This window comes from Protobothrops mucrosquamatus, unplaced genomic scaffold, assembly GCF_001527695.2.
Source record: "Protobothrops mucrosquamatus isolate PMUCROS unplaced genomic scaffold, P.Mucros_1.0 scaffold_6, whole genome shotgun sequence".
Classification (NCBI taxonomy): Eukaryota; Metazoa; Chordata; class Lepidosauria; order Squamata; family Viperidae; genus Protobothrops; species Protobothrops mucrosquamatus.
Window position 1 is genome coordinate 547,903 of NW_015386082.1, and position 26,815 is coordinate 574,717.

The 26,815-nt window shown below is 41.6% G+C and overlaps 1 protein-coding gene across 2 annotated transcripts in view; it reads left to right on the forward strand.

Annotated features, from left to right (window-relative positions):
* Positions 1-22,020, forward strand: part of GMDS (GDP-mannose 4,6-dehydratase) — a gene marked incomplete at its 3' end in the record, with an annotated part of 261,160 nt that extends 239,140 nt beyond the window's left edge. For both annotated transcript variants that reach the window (XM_015813767.1, XM_015813844.1), the window contains 2 exon segments: positions 20,694-20,762; positions 21,542-22,020. In XM_015813767.1, the coding sequence (XP_015669253.1) occupies positions 20,694-20,762; positions 21,542-21,604 (132 nt within the window).
* Positions 22,021-26,815: the final 4,795 nt, after the last annotated feature.

A 26,815-nucleotide genomic window follows, 5' to 3' on the forward strand; every position in this document is an offset into this window, starting at 1 on the left:
TGGTGTAAGAAATGAAATAGTCGTTTAAGGAACAGATGCTTTGTCGTAAAACCAGTTTCTCTGATGTCAACATTTCACCGAGTGTCACTTCAGCACAATCCACTATGGCCTGTTCTTGTACTTCCAGCCCATGTTTCAGCTGTGGGTTTTACAAAGTTCCTCCCCAATGCTCAGAAATGGTTAGAAGGTTATTTAATGCTGTTTTTTCTGGAACTTATGAATGATCTGGGCACCAGTTGCGCCAGGACTACTAGAATTCAGCAGATGAGAACCTTATCAGACTACTGTGAGCCCCATATAAAATTATGATTTTAGGATGATGGATGGCATACATGTGCTCATGCTCACAAATATACACAACCTTTTGTTGTCTAGCTTATTCTGAATAAAATAAAAATAAAGTGATTTTTTGCTAGATAATGCATGAAAAGGTTAATATTCATTTGTTACCGTGTATGCCATCACTAGATGGCTGCCTAAAATTCCAGTATGCTAGACGGGATTCGGTTCAGCCAGTGGGTGGTTGGCTTCCAAGTAGCACACTTGGCAGAGAGATAGGAAAGAATGTAAAACTGTTCTTATCTATGTGACTTTTTTTTTCTTTTAAAGAGGAAAAAAACATCTTTTTGCAAATATTCTTGGTCATCCCTTACTCTCTTTGTATTTGTTATAATTATACAAGCATGATAACAGTGTCAAACTTGAATTTCATTCAACAAGTATTCAGTATATTCATATTTATTCGTGCAGAGTAATTTAAAATAATGTTTCCCCAAGTTATCAACAGGAAATAAGGAAAAGGATAGTCCGTAGTGTGATCTTATCAGAATTCCAAGAAATTTTGTTCATGTTAGTCCCCGAGAGGTTCATCAAATCATATAATACACATAGCATAAACTGCATGCCAGAAAAAAACTAAAAATAAATAGATATTGTTTACAAAGGACCTAGCACCCTCCCTAGTGTAAATAGAAATGTTAGTAAATTTATAACATGACAATGCATGTTTTTAGCTCACCTCATAATTCACTTCTCAGATCTGACATATTTGAAAAACTTTTTGAAAAACTTCATAATTTCTTTTTGGCATGGCTCTTCTATCATCCCAAAATTTGGATTATGAATCTTATGTCATCACTATCTATTCCCTCAAGGTGTGTGTTATCTAGCTGTGAAAGGGTATTTCCTGCACACACACACATCCAAAAATAATAAATTATTTCTGCTCTACTCCAAATGAGAAAACGCCTGAGCCTCTTTAGTGAATATGAATTACAATTAGATTTATAGATAATAATTTACATGCTTAAGCTTCTTGAGGTGCGCAGCCAACAAGCTGTCTGCTTGCCTATATTTTTACACATCTTTTAGCTAAATCAGGAAGCCAAGTGTAGAATCTACCATTCTTGTTAAATAATGTAGATTTGTGACACTCCCAGGAGAACTTTGAGTTCATAAAATTAGCTTATAGGTCACACTGATTTACCCTGCAAGGATATTTCCATACATAGCAATATATTAAAATAGAAATAAATCTTTATGATGTGTTAATACAGATAAGAAGCTTAAATATTGCTTCTGTCATGCATGTTAAGTCTAGAAAAGTCCCTGTGGTTTATATGAGCTTTGTAAAAAATACATTCACATCTAGCATTTAGAAGTGAGTGGCAAGGTAGCCAAAATAATCCTGAACACTCTAAGTGGGAGGACCAGCAGGTTTGGGAGGATCTCCGAAAGAAACTTTTCTTTTTCTAGTAAAGTCCCATAATGAATAACTGAGAAGGTTTGCTTACTATTTAATGAAGACTTATATTGGGTGAAAATATAGAATACCAGATGGAAAAAAAGACCTGAATATCCAGTGGGGGGTGGGGGTAGAATCCAAAATATTGTAGACCTTATTTATTGTTTAACATTTTAAAATTGCCAAAAAAAATACTCTAATAAATAGCATCATGGGTTCAGATTGCAATCCAGTATTGTATTAATTGCAGTTGATTTAGTTCTAATACTTTCAGTGTCTGAAATTGGAGAAACGTGAATTTGTACTACTGACAATCCTGCCAAACATATTTATTGGATCATGGCATATAGTTATTTGAGAACATGAATTGACAAGACGTAAAAGAAACCATATGACAGAATATTTTAGAAGTTGCTTCAATAGAGAAGTGAGTATAGGTAAAAGAAGTGAAATTAGCTACTTGAAAATAACTGCATTGTTTGGAATTAATTTTAATATACTGTACATACCAAAATGCTTACTATTTGCAAGTTTATGATGCTCATATAGAAAAAGCTGTGTACAATCACTTTACTATTGTATTGTAACAGTGTGTTTATATGCTGTAATTATGGGATTTTAATACTTTGCTGCAGTTTGTCATCTCATGTATCTGTCACATATTGTAGTATTCTGTTTGTCTCATTTAGTGGCAGTGAAATATTTCTGAACTTGAATTAACAAACAGTTACTATAAAAGCCATTCATCATTATCTATCTACCAGGAATTTCAAATTAACTTTGTAACTTATGAGACTTAGAATACTTTTTCTAGATGTTTTACTTATGTATATAAATACATGAAAAAAACATGCAAATATATAAGATAACGGACTACTATGGAAAATTCAAAGCTGTAGAGCATAAGACTGAGAAGAGGTAACCATGTTTACTACGATTGTTGGGTGTCTCCTTTACAAGAAGGAATGAACCCAAACAATGAGAAAGCAAAGATTTTTACAGAAGATGGGGGCTACATATTGGGAAATCCTAGAGATCTGATCGACTGGCAATTTTTGGGGTAGGTAGATAATTCCTTGTCCCTGCATCTGGGTTTATTTCTAGTGTTAAGCAAGGTGGTACTTTTGGAAGGGCAGCAGACTTGGGGAAGCCCCTTGAGAAGAAGGTGAAATGTTGACCTAATCAGGGCACATCCCTGATTGAAGGTGAAAGGTTGGGATTTCTCTAGGTTGTAATTCCCTTGTTAGGACTCCCTTAGGCTATGCCAGGGGTCTTCAAACTTGGCCCTTTTTATGACTTGTGGACTTCAACTCCCAGAATTCCTCAGCCAGGCACGCCGGCTGAGGAATTCTGGGAGTTGAAGTCCACAAGTCATAAAAGGGCCAAGTTTGAAGAACCCCTGGGCTATGCTGTGAGATGGTGAGGAGGCTTGTATCCATTGGTCTAGATGGGACTGCAGGGGACTTTGTTTAGTGGAAGGAAGGATCAAATTGGGTCTGTTAGGATTAGACAATGAGGGAACATGAAGGAAAAGGAGGCAGCCTCCATTTTATTTGCTACATTTATTTTCTCCACCATAAGATCTCTGCATTCATAGTAAAAGCTGAGCAGATTTGATGAATCATATCAATATGGAACATACTTGGTATTCTGATCTCTTTCAACATGGTCCTGGTATAATCTTAGAAAAGAAAGATGAAGTATATATATTAATATGCTCATAGTCAAAAAGGTTCTCCACACTAGGTACATGTATTTTTGCTCTAAGAAGTAATGATAAACTCAAGCAGTTGACAGAATAACTTCATTGATGCTGCTGTTTTTCCCCTTTCACAGCTGTGTGAGAATTTTTCTCTGCCTTACTTTCTTTAAAATCAAAACAATATAAGAGCTACATCTGCACCAAGAGAAGTGAATTATTATTTATCGCTTATTTATTTAATTTGTATCCTGCCTTTATTATTTTTACAAATAACTCAGGGCAGCAAAGATACTTCATACTTCTTCCTCCTCCTATTTTTCCCACAACAACAGCCCTGTGGGGCTGTTGTGGGTTGGGCTGAGAGAAAGTGACTGGTTCAAAGTCACCCAGATAGTTTACATGGCTAAGGCGGGACTAGAACTCATGGTCTCCTGCTTTCCAGCCTGGTGTCTTAACCCAGGGGTAGGCAACCTTGGCTCTTTTATGACTCGTGGACTTCAATTTCCAGAATTCCTGAGCCAGATTGCCTACCCCTGCCTTAACCACTAGAGCAAACTCTCTTTTTTCTAGTTTTTAACTATATGTTTGGATCATATATCACTATGCAAGAAGTAAGCGCTGAAAAAATAGAAATGAGCAATCTTTGGAAGGGCCAGGCACTGAATATTGGTAGAAGCAGGCAGAATTACATAGTGACAGGATTGGTCATGTTCTTAATAAAGATCTTAACTTTTTCATGTTACTGAAAACATATGACTTTAATTACCAAAGTAAGCAAATTCCAAAAATAGGTCCTACTGGAAACCAAGCTTTCTGTTTTGCTGTTTATTGAGAAAAACATTGCAATATCAAATATCCATCAAGGATCTCATCTGCAAAAAATAACTATCTTTTAATAGTTTGAAAAATCAATTTGGTTCTCAGTCTTTAAATCATGCCTTAAACCTTGGCGGCAAACCACAGAACGTAATGATGGTTTCCTGTATTTTGTTAAAACTCATTCTGATAATCAGTGGCCCATATTAAACAGTGGTTTGTGGCTCTTGTTGAGTTAAACAATTATTTGAGTTATTTTATATGGTCCAATTTTCATTATGGCTCACTGCAGAAGAGGTTTATTATTTAAAAAACATATGGCACCAACATATAAATCATCTTCACAACAGTCTAAATTAACATTTACTTATTCTAGAAATGTGTAATATTCCAGCTACTGTAAACTGGATTCATATATTGTGTGGCTTAGTTGTGCATCTGGGCGGGCTACGTAGGGCCAGATTTAGGAAGTGATTAATGCTTCTTTGACAGAAAGTGTAGAACTGTCTTGAAGGAAATAGTAGTAAAAGCCTGCTCTTGATCCAGCCTCTTTAGACCAGGGCTTTTCAACCAGTGGTACGGGTACCACCTGTGGTACATTGGCACCTGGCAGGTGGTACGTGAACATCCTAGAAAAGTAGCGGGGGAGGGGAATGAGCTGAACTAGTGGTAGCACCGCACAAGCCTAAGTGAGAGATGGCTGGAGCTTTAGGGCTGTCAGGGCTCAGCGGAAGCGCCAGGATCAGCGCCAGGCTCTAGCTGGAGCTCGGCACTGATCCTGGTGCTTCTGCTAAGCCCAGACGAAGCGCCGATCAGCTGGAATGTTGCAGCATCTCCAGGGTCTTGTGATTTACATTCAGATGCTTGGCAACTGATTCATATTTATGATGGTCACAGTGTCCCAGGGTCATGTGAAGTGACCAAAACCTGCTGCAACCACCCAGCAGACGGGGGGAATAAAAACCAAACACCCCCTCACCCCACCCCCGCTGCCAATCTTCAACAGAAATGCTCACAATGGAAACCTCAGACAGGAGGAAGAGTGCGGCCAGGTGGGCAAGCAAGTGTCTTGCTCAGTTATGGCTTGGGGGGCACTTTTTCAGTGCCATTGTAACTTCAAACAGTCACTAAGCGAACTGTTGTAAGTTGAGGACTACCTGTACTTTATCACTTTTTTCCTTTTGGGGGGGGTCATCAAGTTTTTGACACCTTGCTAGGCGACTGGTGGTACTCGGATACTGCCATATCCTAAAAGTGGTACAATGGGTGAAAAGGTTGAAAAGCCCTGCTTTAGACAACAACAAGCCAATCTCTAACTTTCCTCTTTAGGGAAAGTATTAAAGAACTGGTGAGGCTTTGACTATGGCGAACCTTAGACTGAACACATTTTCTAGGTTTCAGGTCCAGCAAGGGATAAAAAGTGCAATGGTGAAGTACTTTTTGTTGTGACTTGCATTCTTCCTGGTTTTCTATACCTCTCTTTAGTGCTTTCTATCATCCACTATTGCACTCCTCTCTATCTGTGAAGGCTGGGAATTGAAGGTCCCATTTTATTGTTCTAGTTTGGTGTCCATGGTAGAAGAGCATTTGAGCTCTTGGTTGCTATAAAGTCCTCAGATTCTGAGAAGAATCTGGCAGACTCTTGTCTGAAACTTGAAGAGGCTTCAAGTTGTCATCCACTTGTAAATGATGAGTCAGACTCAGCACAGTTGTATACAAATTCAGAGAGCCAGGAGTCAGAACTTGACTTTGGGAGAAGGCCAAACATTATAAACTAAAGAAGGCTGAGCAGCAAAGATCAGCTGGTCTTCAGAACAGAAAGTAGCATTAACTCCTTTAATTAGGAGCCTTGGTTATATAACAAGTGTCTTTTAGACCAGTGTTTCTCAACCTTGTCAATTTTAAGGCATGTGGACTTCAACTCCCAGAATTCCACAGCCAGCAATGCTGGCTGTGGAATTCTGGGAGTTGAAGTCCACATGCCTTAAAATTGACAAGGTTGAGAAACACTGTTTTAGACCTACTCCCCTTGAAAGAAACAAGTCTCATGTTTCCTGATACGTATTGCTGTGACTGCCAAGTTCTTCCTTCCTTCCTTTGCCCTATGATCAGAGTTCCTGATTGACCTTTGGATGGCTTTCATAGAAACCTGTGGTTCTGGACCCATTGACTGTTTTTAGACAACCTGACTTTCAGAATCTTCATGGTACAGATACGGCAAGAAACCTTTTGTTGATTTCTCCAGCCTATATTCAGATCTAGCAGCATGTCCTTATCTCTGCTTTAGCTACTATCAAAAAGATTTGTAATTCAACAAATCTTACTTTCTTCTTTGATCAGTCTAAGGTTTGCATTGGAGAGGATAATGCTCAATATGGGGTACTGCAGGACTTAGTTCTCTTTCCCGTTTTATTTATGGTCTACATCAGCGGTCCTCAACCTATGGGTCGCGACCCCATTTGGGGTCGATCGACCATTTCACGGGGGGTCGCCAAGCAAGACTGTCTGCCATTTTTTCCCCTTTTCTGGCGGGTGCCTTACCTCCCTTGAGCTGGGCCAGCTGGTGGTCGGCCTGCTCCGTCTCTGCCGCTTGCCAGCTACGCCTGGGCCGGTGCAGGGGGCGGAACCACGCATGTGCGGTGCTCCCGGGCAGGGAAAGTCCTTGACTTACGACCAGTTGGGTAGTCCTCGACTTACGACCAGTTTAGTCCTCGACTTACGACTGGTTTAGTCCTCGACTTACGACCGGTTGGGGGTCGCGGCATTAAAAAGGTTGAGAACCACTGGTCTACATGAAAGCTCTGGGAGAGGTTTTTCTTTAGGGATGTCTCATCAGTTCCATGATGATGTACAGTTACCTGTGACTACGCCGAGTCACACTTGCTGCAGAAGTTCTAACCTGGTGCTACAAAGTGGAATGACTGCTTAATGGTAATAGAAATGGTCCTATTGCAGCTCCAGTGTTGGCTTTGGATGGAGCTGCACTCTTCTTAAAGAAGCAGATCTGAAATTTTGGGTTCTTCTGTACTCACATCTTCTCTAAAACAGAAGGTACAATAGGCTGTAGCCCAGTGTTTCTCAACCTTGACAATTTTAAGGCATGTGGACTTCAACTCCCAGAATTCCACAGCCAGCATTGCTGGCTGTGGAATTCTGGGAGTTGAAGTCCACATGCCTTAAAATTGTCAAGGTTGAGAAACACTGCTGTAGCCAGTGGTGCCTTCACTCAATTTCAACTTGTACACTAACTATAAACCTACTTGGATCAGATGCCCTGACAACAGTACTAATGCCTTCAACACCCCCATGCACTGGACATTAATTGCTGATTTAATTTGATACCTTGACTTCAGGTACTTGCAGGACTACATAACCCAACAAAATTGGATTGACTTACGGGTTCTTTTACAGAGAGTTTACTGAGGATTTCCACCCCATGTGAGATGAAGGGAATGAGATTCTTATGATGACTTCTATTTCTGTTTGAACACTTTGCCTCCAAAAAAGATCCCAAACACTCTTACCTTTAGAAAGCTTTTCAAGACCTGGCTTTTCCACAAAATATTAAAGTGCCAATGGTATGGACATTCCCTGTAAACTGAATGTTCCTTATTTTATGAACTATGCTTTGTTTTTGTGAACTATTTTGAATCTGCAGAAGGAGGCAGTCTATCAATTTATGTAATAAATACATGGGCATCTGTATTTCATCCAGTGGAAGCCTAATTTGTTTAATATACAATGTTAATATATCTCAAGGGGTAGCTAGCCTCAAATTATCTTATTATCTGTAAGGGGATAACATGAAATGTAAGTAAATGGAATATCTCGCCCACACTCAGCCAGCACACACTGTTTAAAATCCTAAATAGAGAATGCTTCAGTGTTGCTGATTCTTCTGGATCTGAATTAAGCTTGGCAATTACATGAGAATCATTTGGAAATGATAGTTTTTCTTTTTTTCCGATATGACCTTTCACATTGCTGCAGGGAGAATTAATCAAGACATTTTTAACAGTGGATCAAAAATGTATTTTTCAGTTAAAAGTCCTCGAGCTTAGAAGTTTATGAAGGGGACAGGGTAGCACCAGTACTAATTTCATTTGGCCCTGATACTTGTTTTGGTTGTTACATATTTATTATTATATTTGGATATTTTCTTCTTTAATCAAAAATATATTTATAGTTAATAGATTCCTGTAGCCTTTGAAAGCTTTAAATGTAATTAAGCATTTATGCACATAAAATATTTTCATGCATGTCATGTATTATCATTTCATGATAATGGCTTGAAATTAAGTGGAATATATACCATAGATATTTAATAATACATATTTGTGAGTGTATTCTTGAGCCAGGCTGAGAAGGGTCTTATTATTTTAGCAGATGTAATTGTACCAGTTCATTTATAAAATGTAAACAATAAAGCAGATTCCCTTTTGACTGTCTAGTATCTCCATATTAAATGTAAATAGAGGAACAGATGTGACTGAGGAGCAATATGTGCTGTGTTGCACTGCTTTAATTCCAGCATAGTCTATTTTGCTTTTATGTGTCACTGGAAGAAGCACAGACTACAAAGCCACAATATCTTTCAGCTTGCAGGGCCCAAAAAAGGTTGCCAGGAAGAAAGCAGAAAGAAAATGGAAGCTACATAGACCTTCCCAGTTCCATGAGGCATGAAAATATGAGCCATGAAGACATAGGCTAGAAAGCTGGACTTCAAATTAGAAAATTCATATTAGAAAAATTCAAATGCCAAAGGCCTTAATCAGAAGTTAAGATACTGCAAGACACCAGTGTCAAGCTGAGAAAAAAAAGATTGTAATTGGTTTAAGAAAGAGGAGGCAGGTAAATGTGCAGAAAAGGAAAGAGCAGTGATAAATGCCCGCAGTCTTTCTGAATCACACGTATAACCATCTACATTTATTCTATGCCCAATAAAGACTACAATACAGGACAGCTAAAAAAGACATAACAGACTAATTGGAATAATCAGTTCCTTGTCATTCATCTTTGGCTTTTGGCAGTCTGTGGTTTAGAAACATCCCAAACATGGCTACACATGCCTTGATAATCTTGACTAATTCTAACTTGCATTCCTGTGCATTGTGAATTGGTCTAGCTCTTTTTGAATTGAAACAGAAGTGTTAGTTAGATAGTTAGAGCTTGTTTCGAATGGGCTCATTTTCTAACATTGACTGTCACGTCTAAATGCTCACCATCTCATATAGATCCTTGCTACGTAAACATTGCCATTATAGAATCAGGAATAATGAATTGTAGGAACTCTCAAAATCTCAGTGCTGGGATGATGTAAAAAGGTGTTTAAATCCTGTAATGCAGGGTTTTTCAAACTTGACAACATTTAAGGTATGTGGATTTCAGCTCCTAGAATTTCTGGGAATTGAAATCCATACAATTCAAAGTTGCTAAGTTTGAAAAACCCTGTGGACTAAATCCACAAAACTGCGGTATATGTAAATGTTGCTTTGCACCTGTTGCAGTGAGACTCACTGAAATGGCTGTATATACCCAATATAAATTACAATTTCAGCTAAAATGTTAGAATGCTGAAGTCTTCAAAGGCTAAGAATCGGCATCATGTATCAGCCAAGGAGAAGGTGACTACATCATCTGGGCATATCTTTTTTTTAAAAAAAGGAAGACATGAAGTAAAGACAGAGAACTGATACTCAAGTCTTGATAGAAGGAGAAAGAAAACAAGGGAGCCAAGTGCAAATAGATGTTTTTGAAATAACTTTTTCAGGGCATGAATCAAGTACTCTCTACCTGCTCAAGAAAAGACTAGATAGATATATTCTGGATGTCTATGTAAGATAACCAAGCAAAAGTGGGTGCAAAATTATAACTGAATGGGAATTGTACACCCCAAAGTTCATTTTCAGTCTCTAGGTAGCATTTTGGGTTAATGCTACCAGTCCTTTAATGCTGTCTGTAGAGCTGTGGGAATCTTAGCTACATCTTTGCTGTTTAAGGGTTGCTCTTCTTGTATCACTCACAGTGAGTTAATAACCTGTGAAAGACTTTATATCCTGCATCTAGAATAACCATCTTTATGTATTTCCCAGTTATTGGGTCTCTGGTAGCAGACCTATATTTTTTTGACCCTTTGTGAGCCAATGCTGAAGCCACCATGAGTTGTGATTCTTTTGGAATGGTGTCCAACACAAGTGCCCAATAGATGTCAGGGGTGCTATTTTACCAGCATCCAGACATTTTCAGAACTGTTGCAGGAAGTGGTCAGTTATGATTATATACAGTATAAACTGCTTGAGGTGGAAAGCTAGAATTCTTCTCTCTGGCCAAAGCTCAGTGACAATGAAAAGGAATCATTCCATGTTGTCCTAACTCATCTAGGTTCAAGAGTAAACAGGCATGCATTTCATGCTGCTAATATATTCCTTCTAAACTGAGTAAGTTTCAACTTAAAAAGAGCTGGCCAGCCTTATACTTGGATATTAGTTAGCACAGTTATGCTAAATATGAAATGCAGGGTCAGCATTTTATTTGGATTGTACTGATTTGGGATGTCACCTCTACAGAATGGTAAGGAAAAGAATTCTCTTAGGGGTGAAAGGTGTGCCAAGACTTGAAAAAGCAGTACTGGGAAGACACATTTTGCTATAAACAAGCACCTACAAAAGGTTATTCTTTGGAGTGTCCTACTTGGGCTCACGTATTAAAGCTGTCATCAAAGTAGATCTGATTATTTTGCACATGGCTTTCCTGAAAGGATGTTATGATTTTCTCGATGTTTGGTGGCTGGTGATAAATTAAGCTTTTATGATGTCATGTGAAAGGTCGCTGCTTGGATTTCCTCTCCTGTAGAGCGTGCTGAGGGATACATTTAGAGACCTGCTTCAAATACAAAGCTGTCCTAGCTCCCTTAACTCTTTCGTTCACCATTTGTTTTAGAGCAGTGTTTCTCAACCTTGACAATTTTAAGGCATGTGGACTTCAACTCCCAGAATTCCACAGCCAGCATTGCTGGCTGTGGAATTCTGGGAGTTGAAGTCCACATGCCTTAAAATTGTCAAGGTTGAGAAACACTGTTTTAGAGTCTCCTACCCAAGTAAATAGATTAACACCTATTTAGACACAGATTATAAAAGATACATATTTTGTGTTTACAAAAAGTCAAAGTAGTGTGATGAACGGAAGAAAAAAAAAATAGGCCTGAAAGGGCAGTACAAAACAACTGAAAATTTATTGTACAGTGTTAAGGTTCTCAAATTCTTTGGCATTCTTTATCAGGCTACAGCAGAAAGGTTGCACAAAAATCGCTTCTAAAAACCTAGGCTGTGAATATTGCCACTTTCTTAAGATGACTGTAGACATCAAGGGAAACTCTTCCAGATGTTGTGATAGCCTCAGGTTTTGTCTTGGACCCTCTGTCTTACTTACAACTGCTGGATGAAGAATTAGCAATAGCAATAGCACTTATATACCACTTCACAGTGCTTTACAGCCTTCTCTAAGCGGTTTACAGTCAGCCTATTGCCCCCCAACAATCTGGGTCCTCATTTTACCGACCTCGGAAGGATGGAAGGCGGAGTCAACCTTAGTGATTATGCCCCCATTTTTGAAAATATAAAATCCTGTTATGCTGAAAACCATTTTCCTCCTAGGTAAAGCAGACAAAATCCCTTTCTATCTAGAAAAGAATATTAACAAAAGAAAGAAATAGACATTAATTTAAGTGTTATATATTAAGCTTTTTTTTAAAAAAAAGAAAAGATCAAATTTGGAAAGGGAAATACCTCCAAGAATCAAGCCCCAGTTTAGATCATACTAGACAAGCCACAACTCATTGGGTCATCATTTCAGAGATATTTGCTTACCTAAACAGAGAAACAAAATGACCATGGGTGGGCAAAAAATCAGTGGGAGTGACTTTCAACTTCCTTGAAAGCATCCTTGTGGGAAACTATCAGTAAGCATTGAAAATCTTCCTCCCTCTCTCCATTTTTTCTTTCCTCCCTCCCTCCCTTCCTCTCTCTTCCTCCCTCCCTGCCAGAGGCGTAGCATGGGGGGTGCAGGGGGGGCCGGCCGCACCGGGTGCAACATCTGGGGGGGGCGCTCGCACTCGCAGCTCTCTGCCCCTGCCTGGCTCACTCACTCTCTCTGCAATGCTGGCTGTGCGAATCCGATCCGAGCCACCGGGTCGCCGACGCCGCCCACTGTGGAGGGGGGCGCAAATTACTTGCCCCGGGTGCTGACAACCCACACTACGCCACTGCTCCCTGCCTCCCTCTCTGTTCCTCTTTTGCTTCTCTTCCCAACAGGCAGGTTAGTGGGTGCTGCTGGGAGAAGAATGGAATGAGGGAGTGCACTAGTGCAGGGGTCCTCAACCTTGGCAACTTTAAGACTTGTGGACTTCAACTCCCAGAATTCCTCAGCCAGCTTTGCTTGGCTTTGCTGGCTGAGGAATTATTGGAGTTGAAGTCCATAGGTCTTAAAGTTGCCAAGGTTGAGGACCCCTGCACTTGTGGCCAGCATGATACAAGTACAGAGGGATTGGTGGAGGGTGCTTCATACAGTATTTCCTTTGACTTTCTCCCTACAGGCTTCCCACAAGCAAAGACTTTATTAGTAGGAAGGTGACAAGGATTGTCAGCTATCATATCAGTTCCTTCTGGATTCTCCCTCATAGGAAGCTGTCAGGGAACATTGAAAATGAAGGTCATGTGTTTGCGACAGAGTGTGGCAATGCAGCAGCACTACTAAACTGCAGCAGCGCAGGGACAAAACCCCCCAAAAAACATTCCCCCAAAAGCCATAGGTCCCAGCATTATGCAAGTTAGCCCTTTGTGATAACCTTGTTGACAACATTTTGCCCTATGATGCAGCATTTCAGCCAATTAAACATGTTACAAAGTTTCAAACACAAGTGTTTTAATAATATACCGTATATAGTCTTCCTCCTCCTTGCACAGGCTCTGCAATATTGAATGGTAAAATTCAGCGTTCTCTAAGTCATACAAAAAAATAATAATGAAACCTAGTTAAGATATTGCTCTAATACAGATTTGGGAAGGATATATAGTTAATTTAAGGCCAATAATATTAACTTTGTTTTTTGTAATGTTTTTTCGGATGGCCTAATTAACGTAATGCCCTATTGTACAAGATTTCCCCCTCATCCTCCCTCTTCACTATAGGTAGGCACTGTCTGATGTCCTCATGTTGTTTCATTAAGGACAACCGGACTTGTGACTATTCACCAGAAATGTCTCGGAAAAACATTTCTCGCTCTAGAAAGACATTGCTACAGAATATCCATATAAATCACAGCCTTGTGAGCCTTTCTATGTGTTTTAAAGTGCTTGCAACCTTCAAAAAATGGGCTATTTTATGTGTTTGAGTCTTCCAACAGACAAAGTTTTATGAGTACTGTGAGAAAAGTTCAGTGGCATCATTTATCATCTATTGAAAACTTCAGAAACTGACATTTATCATTGACAAAGTGCAATGTCAGGGGAAGGGTGTTGGAGATTCATAAGACCAAGGGGCTAAATTACCCCAAAGTTAGGCAGGATAAGGCATGAATGTGTATGGGGGATATTTTTAAAATTCCAATAAATACGGGGATTAGAAATAATGTTAGATAAGTGAGCTGCCTCTTGCCAAGGACAGACTTCTGGCATGCCAATTATACTTCCTATTCCAGTTGGAATAGACTGCAACTCCCATCTCAGAGTTGAAAAACCATAAAGATTGGCTGTTCAGAGGTTATAGGTAAGAAAATAAAAAAAAATACTAGAAAATAAAGAAGCAAAAGATGCAGTTAGATGCCGTCATTCCAAACCAAATGAAACTATTATGTCCTGCATAAATGTTGGTATGTCTACTCAGAACTGAATAAATATGAAGTCCTGTGAGAGAGGTAGAAAAATACTTATGTAATTATTTATAAACCTTAGAAATACGCTGTTTTTTATTGATTTTTTTTCGGTTCGTTTTAGGATTTCAAATGAATCCTTCTGACACTTTTAAGTTTGCTGGTACTGCGATACTTGATAAAAAGACTTAGGTCTGATTTACACCACACATTTTAATGAGAACAAATCACCATAAATTGATTTCACAGATCAGTTCCGTGCAGTTAATATGTTTGAATAAATGAATGCATGAGAGAGAATTATGAGCAGACCCCAACTGCCAGAGGTTCTTTGTAGTGGTAAACGGCTAATTGTTCTCATATGCCAGCTTAAAAAAATGTGCTCAATTTAGAGAACTAACAAAAATAAAGCTAGGCTATGGTGACTTGAAAGAAAAGTGTATTGCAATAAAGTTCCACACTGAGAAGATTATCCCACTAGAATGTCTGTAAGGGAAAAAAAGGTTAAACCAACTTATGCCTCATCTATACTGGGAATATATTTCAGAATGATTTTCATCTTTTTTTTTTCTTCCCCCCTTCTACCCTAATGCAGAAGGGGAAACAATCTAATGGGCTAATCCAAACCCTGTTGAAATTAACATTGACTTTCGCCGTCTCTGGCTTAACCTTCCCCCAGGAGGGTTATCTCAATAACGAACCATTTTTGGCAAGGGAGGCAGTCAAATAATTTTGCCTGTATTTACACTGTCAGCCATGTGATTTGGTTGACATAAGCAGACCGATAAAGCCTGCATATGCTTTATGTCCTTGTGTTGATTAACTTGCGCACTGTTTCCATTAAAGCAATTAAGCACCATATTACACAGCACGCAGGGCCCACTCCCGCTGTTTTGTTCCATTTGCCCTTTTATCTCCATGGTCAATGTGCTTGTCAGAGCCCACGCTGATGGACTTTCCCCCCCTCTGCCCCCCCAGATTGATCTGAAGTATTGTTTTCACACTGACAGCATTCTTTCGGTCCCCCTCCTGACAGACAATGCCATCAGTCCCAACTTCCTGGACAAACCAGACAGTTGACTGTTTTCTTCTTGTCTCTTATCACTCCCTGTCACTGAAGCAGAGCTCTGGATTCAACTTCATTTCGTGCTGATAATCCTGCAGTACGGTGGGAAATGTAAAGCCATGGCTGTTCATTATCTTTATCATCAGCCTTTTTTTTTGTTTATTACTTCTTGGGAGCCATGTTTTTTAGCTCTTTTGAAGGCATTAGAGGGAAGAATAACAGACAGGTTTTTAGTGGATTAGGGAGGAGACTTGGCTGAGATTTCCTAGTCTGTGACTGACAGATGTATCTTGAAAATGTTTTAATGGGTCTTATCCTAAGATGTGCTGAGTGTCAACAAACTATGAAAGCAATGGAGGACTTAAGAGCTCAGCACCTCTCAGAATCAACTCCTAGTGGAAAGCATTGGAGTTCTTTCCCCACACTGTGCCACTTTTAAAGTGATTTATTTGCGTACTTTTAATGAATGTAATGCTCATTTGCTCAACTCTAGGGGATGGCCTGTTAATTGCAAGTGAAAGTACTTTATACTTGAGTTCGGTAGAAAATGCGTGCATGGATTTCTCACTGTTCATGACAATTTCTGCCGTAATAATAAAAACAGTGATGATAATTATTACATACTGTTCCAAATAGTGTGGTTAGCTAGTTTTTATAACCTTTAGAACCAAATTTACTATATTCTTCTATGTCAACTTTGCTTTCCTACAAATACAAAGAAATTAAAGCTGAATCTAATTCATAGATACCTACTTTCCTCAAATTTATAAAGATAACTAGCCTCTATTATTGTTAACTCTTGCCTTGTAAGTTAAAATGCATTGATGAAGTTTGTAGTCTGCTACATCTGAAGAGGAAATCATCAGTCTTCATCCTCATTCTATACTGACTTCCTTGGTTTTCCCTTCACCTTATGCCATTAAACTCCTCCTTCATATATTGGTTTTACAATTTATTTATTTATTCATTCATCCATTCCTTTTGTATAGCCATCCATATCAACAAGTGATATTTTGAGTCATACTCCTTGTTTTATCATACAGTCTTAACATTTACTACAAATCATTTCTGGTCTTAACTAATTTCACAGCATCATCTGCACACAAAGTATACAACTAACATCACACTAACATCACCACCAGTATTCCTTAAATATTTATCATAAATGCATTAAATAAACCAGGGGAATATTTTTTTACTTGCTTACTACGGGCAGTTTACATGAAAACATGAAAACTATGAAACAATTTAAATATAGCAATAAAAGAAGAAACCCCCAAAACAAACATTGCAAAACCAGGAAGTAACATTTATTTATTTATTTATTTATTTATTTTTTAAATTTATATCCCGCCCTTCTCCTTACGGACTCAGGGCGGCTAACAACCGGATAAAAATACAAAAATAACACACTACAAGTTTAAAAATTAATTAAAAGGGAAATATTAGTAATTTGGTCTAATTAAAATTAAAATTATAATTAAAACCCCCTCTAAAAGTTTCCCCTAGGCCAGTCCCGCAAGCTGGAATAACCATGTCTTAAGGGCGCGGCGGAAGGAAGGGAGATCAGGGATCACCCTGATCTCTGGGGGCAGTTCATTCCAGAGGGTGGGAGCTCCCACAGAGAAGGCCCTCCCCCTTGGGGTCGCCAGCCGGCACTGTCCCCCTTGGGGTCGCCAGCCGGCACTGTCTGGCCGACGGCCAACTCCTTACAACAGGGGTGTCAAATTGCTGTCCTGCAGGCCGGATGTGTCATCCAGAAGCCACGCCCACCCCATTGCTGGCAATGGCATAACCGTTGCACGACGTCACGTGATGTCACAAGTTTGACATATCTGCCTTACAAGGAATTACACCAATCCTAACCAAAGGCCTGTCTGAACAGCCAGGCCTTCATGGCCATCCAAAATGCCAAAATGTAGAGTGGGAGTCATCTGGATCTTGGGGGGAAATCTCATCCAAAGGGCAGGAGCTGTGACAGAGAAAGGGCACTTCCAGGCTCCCAATAGATGGCATTGTTTAATTGAAGGAACCTGCAGTGCACAAACCCTGTCAGATCGAAATAACTGGACAGATATCACAGATTCTTGCTTTACTTCCTGCTCGGTGTGAACTATTTACTAAGCATTGAGCTTATTCTCATGCATGCTCTATTTTCATCACATACTTCTCCCAGCTGTATTCAGCAACCATCCTTCATTAATAACTTAATCTTTTATCATAAATAAGCCAATCATATTTTAATTAAGTCCTTTTCTGTGTGTAGATATGAATGGTTTAAAGGGAGAAAGGCATCCAATTAAATGCTACCGTACTGTTAGCTACTGTAGATCCTTGATATATACTGGAATATAATGCTGAATACAAATACACTCCATTTCTTCTTTAAGTAGATCGTGCTATTGACTGTGTTATTTCCTAAACATAGTTACAATAGAAGAGAATATCTGTAGCTCAAGGTTGAACGGTGGAGTTCTTGGTGCACTCTGAGCTTGTTTGTTTGCTTGCAGATGTTTCATTATCCAACTAGGCAATATCATCCATGCGGGTGAGTATGGGGTTTGCTGCCAATGAATAGCATATAGTATATACAGTATGCTATATATATTAGCTTGCCCTACCAGTTTTGATGGGAGTGTGGTTTCCTTGATTGATTGGAGTATTGTTTTCTGCTTTAATGTTTGTCTAGTGTTAATCCCTGCATATCTGAAAGTTGACTGGATAACAAACATACTCTGTATGTTTGCCTGTGCTGCTCTGTGAAATATAAATATATGCTGTCATTAATTCCCCCTCTTTCTGTGTAGTATTTAGGATGTACCTGCTTATGGGATACCTATCTTGCCTACTCCAGGAATCACAGTTTAAGTTTAAAACAAGCATCCTCTTTTTGAACAATTCTAATAAATTCCTGGCCTTGCGCTATGAAGCTTTCTAAGACTTTGGTAAAGAAAATTGAATTAGACAGTAATATGTTGCAGAGTGAAACCAGATTATTCATCTAGTGAGCTAAAATAAAGATGATGATGACACCCAGAAGCAGCACTCAGGAAATAGAATATTTACACAGAAATTGTTTGCATTTTTCCCTCTGGTTTTCATTGCTTTTAAAGAAACATCCAGACCACACGCTGCAGATAGTTCTTCCATGCTGAAGGAGTATGCATTTTTAAAAAACTATAAAAATGAATTGCCATGTGTTCATGTTGAATACATGTAATTGCACGGCCTTTGACACTTAAACCTACGATTACAAAAAGGGAGGGGGGGTTTAAAAATGTCTCATTTGATCAACTCATGCTTTTACCTATGAGAGATCATATCACAGCTAAGTGAATTTAAGTCTGTGGGAGAGAGAATTGTACCGTTAAACAGCCACAGTTTGACTGTTGGCTTTCAGCTCCCTCATCAAGAGTTTGCTTTTGCAGAAGCAGGAGCAAACTACAATTCATATTTTAAACTCACAGTGTAGATTTTTTTAATTTTTTTTTTATTTTACAGGTTTTAAAAAATAGGCAGATGGGCCGATTTTACTCTGGGTTATTATATTATATTAATATTAATATTACATTTACACACACACAAATCTACCATCTGCCTGCCTGTCCGCCTTGATTTGCTTTATTTTGCCTGAAAGCTGTGTTGGAGACTTACACCATATCATAAGAGTGCATGGTACAAGCGTATAGAATGTTTTCCTCCTCCCCCCTTTCCTTGTATATTTTTACAGCCCAGTGGCAACAAAGAAAAAAGCATTTATAGAAAAAACAAACAGTAACCTAGATTGTGCTTTGAACGTTGATTCCCGCAAGGCTGCACTCCAGCAGAAGCGGAAAAGCAGCAATGGCCATCTTTGAATTAGCCCAGGGATAGGCAACCTTGGCTCTTTTATGACTCGTGGACTTCAACTCCCGCTGGCTCAGGAATTCTGGGAGTTGAAGTCCACGAGTCATAAAAGAGCCAAGGTTGCCTACCCCTGAACTTTTGATCATTCTTTTGCTTTCATGGGCTCATCCTTAAGGAATGTTCAGATCTGCCTAAAGCTGTAGGACTGTACCTTGGAGTAAGTCTCATTGAGGCCCATCATGCTTCTCCAAGTAGACGTTCATGGAATTACATAGCTCAGAAAACAAAAAGATCTGGCACAGAGTTCCAGTCTTCCCCAGAAATAGTTTGCAGGCTCTCCAGTTCAGACTCTATCTTATTTCACTCAACAGTTTGAACAATGTAGCTGAGTAGTTTCTGCTCCCAGCTTTATTTTGAAGCCGCGCTTTTTTAGAGAGTTGTATTTACTTAGTTTTTCATTGCCTGTAACTACTTATTAAAAAATACAGTCCACGGGACTGCAATCCTTCCAATTTCATTTGCAAGTGATATTGTGAAGATTTTTTTAAAAAAGCTCTTGCTGAGCCCAAAATCTCAGCTGCAACCTATGGCTGTTGAACAGATGGAATGTGCCATTCTCCATTATTAAAATTAGTCTGCAAATGTAGTAGTACGATTGGCTTACAGTAAAGATGGTCATGTGGTGGGGTTGTGTGTATGCATGCAGATGTACAGTCTTAGGCATTTTTATAAAAGAGGTTAAGATTTTCAAACACTTCCCTATAAATTTAAAGTGAATGAAACACTTCAAGCATTTTAATTACCGTATGCTATTTTCTGCATTCTGTCTTGTTCTGTCATTACTAATATTTACAGGTAATGCTATAGTTTTATAATGCCTTTATAATTGCACTGACAGCAACACTGTCAGTGATGAATATGAAATTCAGAATAATTCATTTAGGGGTTTTTTTGTATCTCAATATAGCACTTTGCTGTGGTGATTTTGTGAATCTATCTGAAGAAAAACATAGCTTTGGGTTTGTTGCTCGATTTGTTTCTTAAATGTAATTAAAACAGGACAAAATCAAAGTACAGGGCATTGATTTTAAGTAGTGTGAAAACCAAACTTCGGCATGTATGATAACCTAAAATAAGATTTTTTAAAAAAATATGTGGAATAATTTATTACAAAACAATTCTTTCAGTTGGTACTGTAAAACTTGGAAAGATGGCTTCGTAAGAATCACTGGTAGATTTATTTATTTATTTGGCAAATTTATATAATAATCTGTGGTTGATTACAACAGTGGAGCAAAATGCTGTTCTCTCAATCTTTTTATAATCCTCATTCTGCATTTCAACATTCAATGTAACCTGGAAAGGAATCAGGCAGGCTTTCTTTAGCTGAGTCTTTCCTTTCATTTTGCTAAAGATGCAGTATTAGTTCTCTCTCTCTCTCTCTCTCTCTCTCTCTCTCTCTTTCTCTCTCTCTCTCTTTATGTGTGTGAGACACACACACACACACACAGAGAGAGAGAGAGAGAGAGAGAGAGAGAGAGAGAGAGAGAGAGAGAGAGAGAGAGAGATTTTCAAGTTGGTCTATGAACAGTGACCAAAAAAACCCCGCCCAAATTACCCTACAATGCTAATTTTTTCTTTTTATTTTCCATAGGATTTTCTACAAGGCGATTGTACCAAAGCAAAGCAGAAACTCAATTGGAAACCCAGTGTCACTTTTGACGTAAGTTCTGGTTTTTTTTCTCCAAATACTTTATTGAAGACCACTTTTAGAAACAAAAAAAAACCCCGTTTTTAATTTGTAAATATCTAACTCAACAAAAACCAAAGTGATCCTACAAAACAACAGTTCAAGAACATAAGCGAAAAGGCATCCTGTAATTCTTCAACTTTTACTGTGATGAGGCTAATTTAATTATTCTAAGCAATCAGTGGATAGTAACCGACCACAGAAATAAACATTTTTGTATGTTAAAAATGTATGTTCTACATTTCCCCAAGTACATTTTTCAGATTGAATGTTACAACTTGGTGCTGTATTCCTATAAAAAAAAAGAAACAAACTCAGCTCTGAAAGGAAAGTGAAAGGGTATAATTCAACAAATGAAAAACAAATGTGTATTTCACGGCTGCAGTTATCAGACCAATTTTTAAAATTTATTTTTGGTTGTTTGCAGCCAACAGTCCAAATTTTTACCCAGCCTGGTGATAAAAGGACCTTAATCTAGTTACTGCCCTTTAATAAAGTAAGTGCTAGAAGTTGCATCCTAATTATACCTCTAATTCTCATCCTAGGAACTTTATGAATACAGTGTTTCAGAAAGCACTTGGGTTTGCAATCCAATTAGGAGAGAAAAAAAAAAATAAGTACAGTGGTCGTGGGAGGCGAAGAGGTCACAAATTTAATAGGCTTACTCTAAATAGTCAGACCGTTTTCTCTGACTTAGTCTGAACCGAGCGTCTAACGCTTGTTTATGTATGTCTCTTTCCCCCTTCTCACAGGAGCTGGTGAACGAGATGGTGAAAGCAGATGTGGAGCTGATGAGAAACAACCCCAATGCTTGAATCTGCCCCTCTTTCTCTACCTGCCCCGGGATGAAGCCTAATGATGAATCATCCAGAAGACGTTGGTGGGGCTGGAGATGCTAAGCTTCAGTGGTGTTAGATGATTTGTTGCTGCCATTTTATTTCCCTTTGCTTTCCACAATGGATCCCTTTTTCTTTCTCTTTCTCTTTTTTCTTTTTCCCAAATTGGAATCCTGAAAATCATGCTTTTTTTTTTTAATGTTCCTTTCTGAGGGGGAGATTGAAGCAGGGAGGACAATTTGCAGCATCTAATCAGAATTGATCTTGTAATTTCAGAACATTTTCTTTTGATAGTAAAAAAAATTATTTCCACAAACGCTTTCTCCATTTTGAATGGGAAGTATAAATGCTGTGTATTTTTTCCCCAAAGTCTTTTACAGATACAGCCTAAAAAATAAAAAAAAAAGGGGGGGGGGAAATAGTGAAATACATTCATTGTTTCCCAATATATTCAGACTAAATTCTGAAGATACCTTCAGATTAATAAACTCATTCAGAACGAGGTTTGATGTAAAATATATCGCAAAATATATCGCACACACGAGCCTTACACAGATTACATACAGTTTAAACATCTATATATGCAAAGGGGAATTACAGAGGTTGTGATTTATCCAGTGTTACTTCTAAAGTAGCATCTTTGGAATGTTTCAGTGAGGTTATTTGTTCAAGGAGCAAAGAGAAACAGAACAAAGAATTTGATTTCTCCCACTAAGCCCATTGCCATCCTGAAAAGTTTGCCCTTCCTGCAGTTGCATGTGGTAGGGAGATCTAGGGCAATTAGCACCTAATTCTTGCATATCTACATATTACTGTATACATCCCATTCTGTTTTTGCTTGCTATAATTAGCCACGTAGGAGCCTGGAGCCTCTAAGGATGGCCTTAAGAAGGAGAGAGAAATCCAAAGTTCAAAACGAATGTAGTTCACTTTTTGGGTGCAAATGTATCTAATCGAGGAGAAGGTTGGGGGATCCCATAAATTTGTTTTCCAGTGATGTCTTCCAGCCAATAATCCCTCTCTTTGCTTTGAAAGAGCCTAGAATGTATTACAGCAAAGCAAAAGGCGAAACGGGCCCGTGTGAATTTCCAACGTAGCCTGGAACCTATTAAGACGTTGCAAAACGCGTGAAAATGAAGGTTAAAGCCCCCTTCAGACGGAGACGGGCCGCTCTTCCCGCGTGCGAGCCGAAGGAGAGCAGCCCGGCTTGGGGGCCGACCCGGACTCCTGCCCAGAAGGGCGAGAAGGGCTCACCGGGGCGGCGGCTCCCAATTGGGACCAGATGTTTCCGCAAGGCCGGCCCCGTCTCGCTAGCCCCGCAGGTGGAAGGAAGGAAGGAAGGAAGGGGGACCCGGCAGAACCGGGGCTCTGGCTCAGCGGGCGAGAGCGAGCAGCAGCCCCCCTCTGGGCTTGCCAGGGCGGGTGGGGGTGTCCCCGTCCCAGAGCCGGCTGGCCTTTCGGGTTGGTCTTCGCCTGCAAGGAAGGCTTCACGGCCTCAGGATCGCCCGCCAAAGGGACCCCCTGCCAAAGCGAAGAGAGACAGAGAGACGGCGCAATCCGGCCAGATTCCCCAAGCGGAGAAAAGGGACCCCGACACTTTTGGCCCCCCCTTCCCTTCCCCCGCGGGGGGGTCGAAAGGCTTGGGCGACCTGCTTTCCTCCCCCTCCTCCTCCTCTTCTTTCTCCTCCTCTTCTTCCTTCTCTTCTTCCTCTTCCCCCTCCTCTTCCTTCCTCCTCCTCCTCTTCTTCCTCTCTTCTTCCTCCTCCTCTTCTTCCTCCTCTTCTTCCTCTTCCCCCTCCTCTTCCTTCCTCCTCCTCCTCTTCTTCCTCTCTTCTTCCTCCTCCTCTTCCTTCTCTTCTTCCTCTTCCCCCTCCTCTTCCTTCCTCCTCCTCTTCTTCCTCTCTTCTTCCTCCTCCTCTTCCTCTTCTTCCCGTTCCTCTTCTTCCTCCTCTTCTTCCTCTTCCTCTTCCCCCTCTTCCTCTTCCTCCTCTTCTTCCTCTTCCTCTTCTTCCTCCTCCTCTTCTTCCTTCTCTTCTTCCTCTTCCCCCTCTTCTTCCCTCCTCTTCTTCCTCTTCTTCCTCTCTTCTTCCTCTTCCCCCTCCTCTTCCTTCCTCCTCCTCCTCTTCCTCTCTTCTTCCTCCTCCTCTTCCTCTTCTTCCCGTTCCTCTTCTTCCTCCTCTTCCTCTTCCCCCTCTTCCTCTTCTTCCTCCTCCTCCTCTTCTTCCTCTTCCCCCTCTTCTTCCCTCCTCTTCTTCCTCCTCTTCTTCCTCCTCCTCTTCTTCCCCTTCTCTTCCTCTTCTTCCCGTTCCTCTTCTTCCTCCCTCCTCTTCCTCCTCCTCCTCTTCCTCCTCCTCTTTGGGCCGCTTGCCTCTTCGGTTCCTTCGGCGCCTTCACGGGGGTCGACTGGCAGTCCAGTCAGCTCGGCGCTGCCCCTCGCCAGGGCACCTCAAAAGCCTGCAGTTCCCAACCGGGTCAGCTGGCAGGAGGCCGTCGGAAAAGCCACCTTTGCAGCTTGGGCGCCCCCCCCCCAGTCCCCTCCCCGCTTCCCGATCGCCGACCTGGCCGAGGGGTTTGGGGGGGAAAGCACCGACGCTCCGCGAGGCCCCTTCTATTCCCCCCCCCCTCTCTCCGACTAAGCTCCGCGGGGCATCTAGACGCGTTGAACGGCAAGCCGCCCCAGTCGCCACCCCGCCTCTCCGTGCAGCGGGGACCGTAAGGAGACGAATTTCGCTCTAGATAAAGCAAAAACGGAGAAGGAAGGGACTGTTCTGTTTGCGGGGGGGTGGGGGAGCCACCACCCGCGGGGCAGCCCTAGATGCGGCGCCTCGGAGGTTCGGGGCTGAAATCCCGGCCGGCAACACCGCCTGCGCCTAGTCTGGGCGAGACGGGGCTGCCGGCGAAGCCAAGAAACCAGCCACGATCGGATCGGCCAGTAAAACTGCTGCGCCCGACGAGAGAGGCGAAGCTGAACTGCGACGGCGCCTTAACTCTTTCAGAAAACCAGGCGCAGAAAAAAGGGGGGCCTCGCCTTCAGGCAGCGCGAGGGATCCGCCCGCCTTTGGGGGCAGGAGGGCTTGCCATAAAACGCGGTCCCATCGCCTTATATCAAGTGTTTCTCAACCTTGACCATTTGAAGGCATGTGGACTTCAACTCCCAGAATTCCACAGCCAGCATTGCTGGCTGTGGAATTCTGGGAGTTGAAGTCCCCATGCCTTCAAATGGTCAAGGTTGAGAAACACTGCCTTATATTTTTCTATTCAGAGTGCAAAATGTCAAGCCAGGTCTTCATTGCAACTGGCCTCTGCAGCGCTCTGGTTATGCCTATTCCTTCCCTCCCCCACCACCCCAACCGCTCTCCAGATACATTGTGGGGGTTTTGCTTCCACCAAACGGCACAAACGTCTGTAAGCGGAGCTTAGTGGAGGACAAGAAAGAGCCGCCCATCACACCCAAACCGGGACTTCATCCCGGCCGCTGCCCGAGATGCCCCTCGGCTGTCCCCGGCTCCTTCCCAGCCCCGGTAGGAGAGTCTTAACGGGTCTGGTGCGCCCAACCAACCAACCACCACCCCCCCCGGGATGTGCCGGAGGCTCTTGCACCGCCCGCGGGACCAGGAAGCTGCCAGATGGAGGTTCATAGCTGGGACGGGCTCCATCTTCGGTTTACCCAGCCGCCGCCGGTGCCAAAACGATACGCGCCCCGCCAGGCAGGGCAAAAGCCCGAAATGAAGGTTGGAGGGGAAGGGAGAGGCTCTGGCCGGGATTAGCTGGTCTCTTCCCCGCAGGGTGGGGTGCTCCGCCCGCCCGAGGAACAGTTTGTTCCCCGGGTGCTTTTGTGGGCCGCTCTTCCAAAAGCGGAGGGTGAGGAAGGCCGCCTTGCGCAATCCAGAAGTCCCACAAATGCCCAACTCTCCCTTCCATCCCGCCCATCTGAACTGAGGCCTTGTCTGGCAAGAGGATTCCTCCAATCGCCTGGCCTTCCTTCCTTCTCCCTCTCTTCGCTGGCCTAGTTAGATCTCTTGCTTTCGGGGTTGGAAAACCATCCCATCCCATCCCACTCTTCCCGGGCTTTCAATAAATTTAACAGAAGAAGGGGGGGGCGAATAAAATTTTTTAAAAAAACAACAACCCAAGGACACGCTTCCTGTGGAAGACAACCCCGAAGCACCTATTCCTCGACCGGGCATCCTTTCCTGACGCCTTGGACTACTACAGTTTCCATCAATCGCTAGGGGCGAGTGAGAGTTTCCCACATCTAGAGGACGCGCCTGGGCAGAAGACGGGGGGGGGGGGGGCACAGCTGCCCTACAAGATTCCTGGAAACCAAAGGGNCAATCAGAACACAGCCAAGCTCCCACCCAATCAGCTGCCCTACAAGATTCCTGGAAACCAAAGGGGGGGGGGAAAGAGAGACTAAGAGGTTGCTACTATGACTTCCCTTCCCTTCCCTCCCCTCAACCACAGAAAAATAAGCCTGGCGCTGTTTGCTTCAGTTTAGTCGAGGTTGCAAAATAACGGAGCAGCCTTGCTTTATCCTCCAGAACGATGAAAAAGAGACGCGGTGTTGTGACAAATACTGAGAGGCACAAGTGACGGTTTCCTTCTCTCTCTCCTTCTCTCCCTCACACACACACACAACACAACACACACAGAGAGAGACCTGGCCCGCTCTACTGGTACTCCCCCGCCTTGCCTGCAGAAAGTCTTGGTTTAGTAGCGCTACCCGGGAGACTTACCGCATCGTTTTAAAGGGTGATATTCGACACCTGCCCGCTGCCCCTCACCCCCTAAACTGAGACTAATAGGTGATTAGGAAGGAGTCTGGAGGCCCCCAGGACGGGACGGGTGAGACGGATGGATTTTCGGAAGAATGAGAGAGAATCAACCTTGCCGGTCGCCTCCTTCTCCCGGTCGGTCGGAAAGCCAAAACGAAAGCCGGTCCCGCAGGCAGAGCAGGGGGTCACTTTTAACGCAGTCGTGGACATCTCTGAAGGTCAGGACCGGAGAGCTTAAGATCCTGGGAAAAGAAAGAAAGAAAGAAAGAAAGAAAGAAAGAAAGAAAGAAAGAAAGAAAGAAAGAAAGAAAGAAAGAAAGAAAGAAAGAAAGAAAGAAAGTTTCCTAAGTGAACGCCTTGCCTGCCTGCCTGACTTTAGGAATCTGCCAAGGCTGCCTTGTTTTCCGACAAGAGT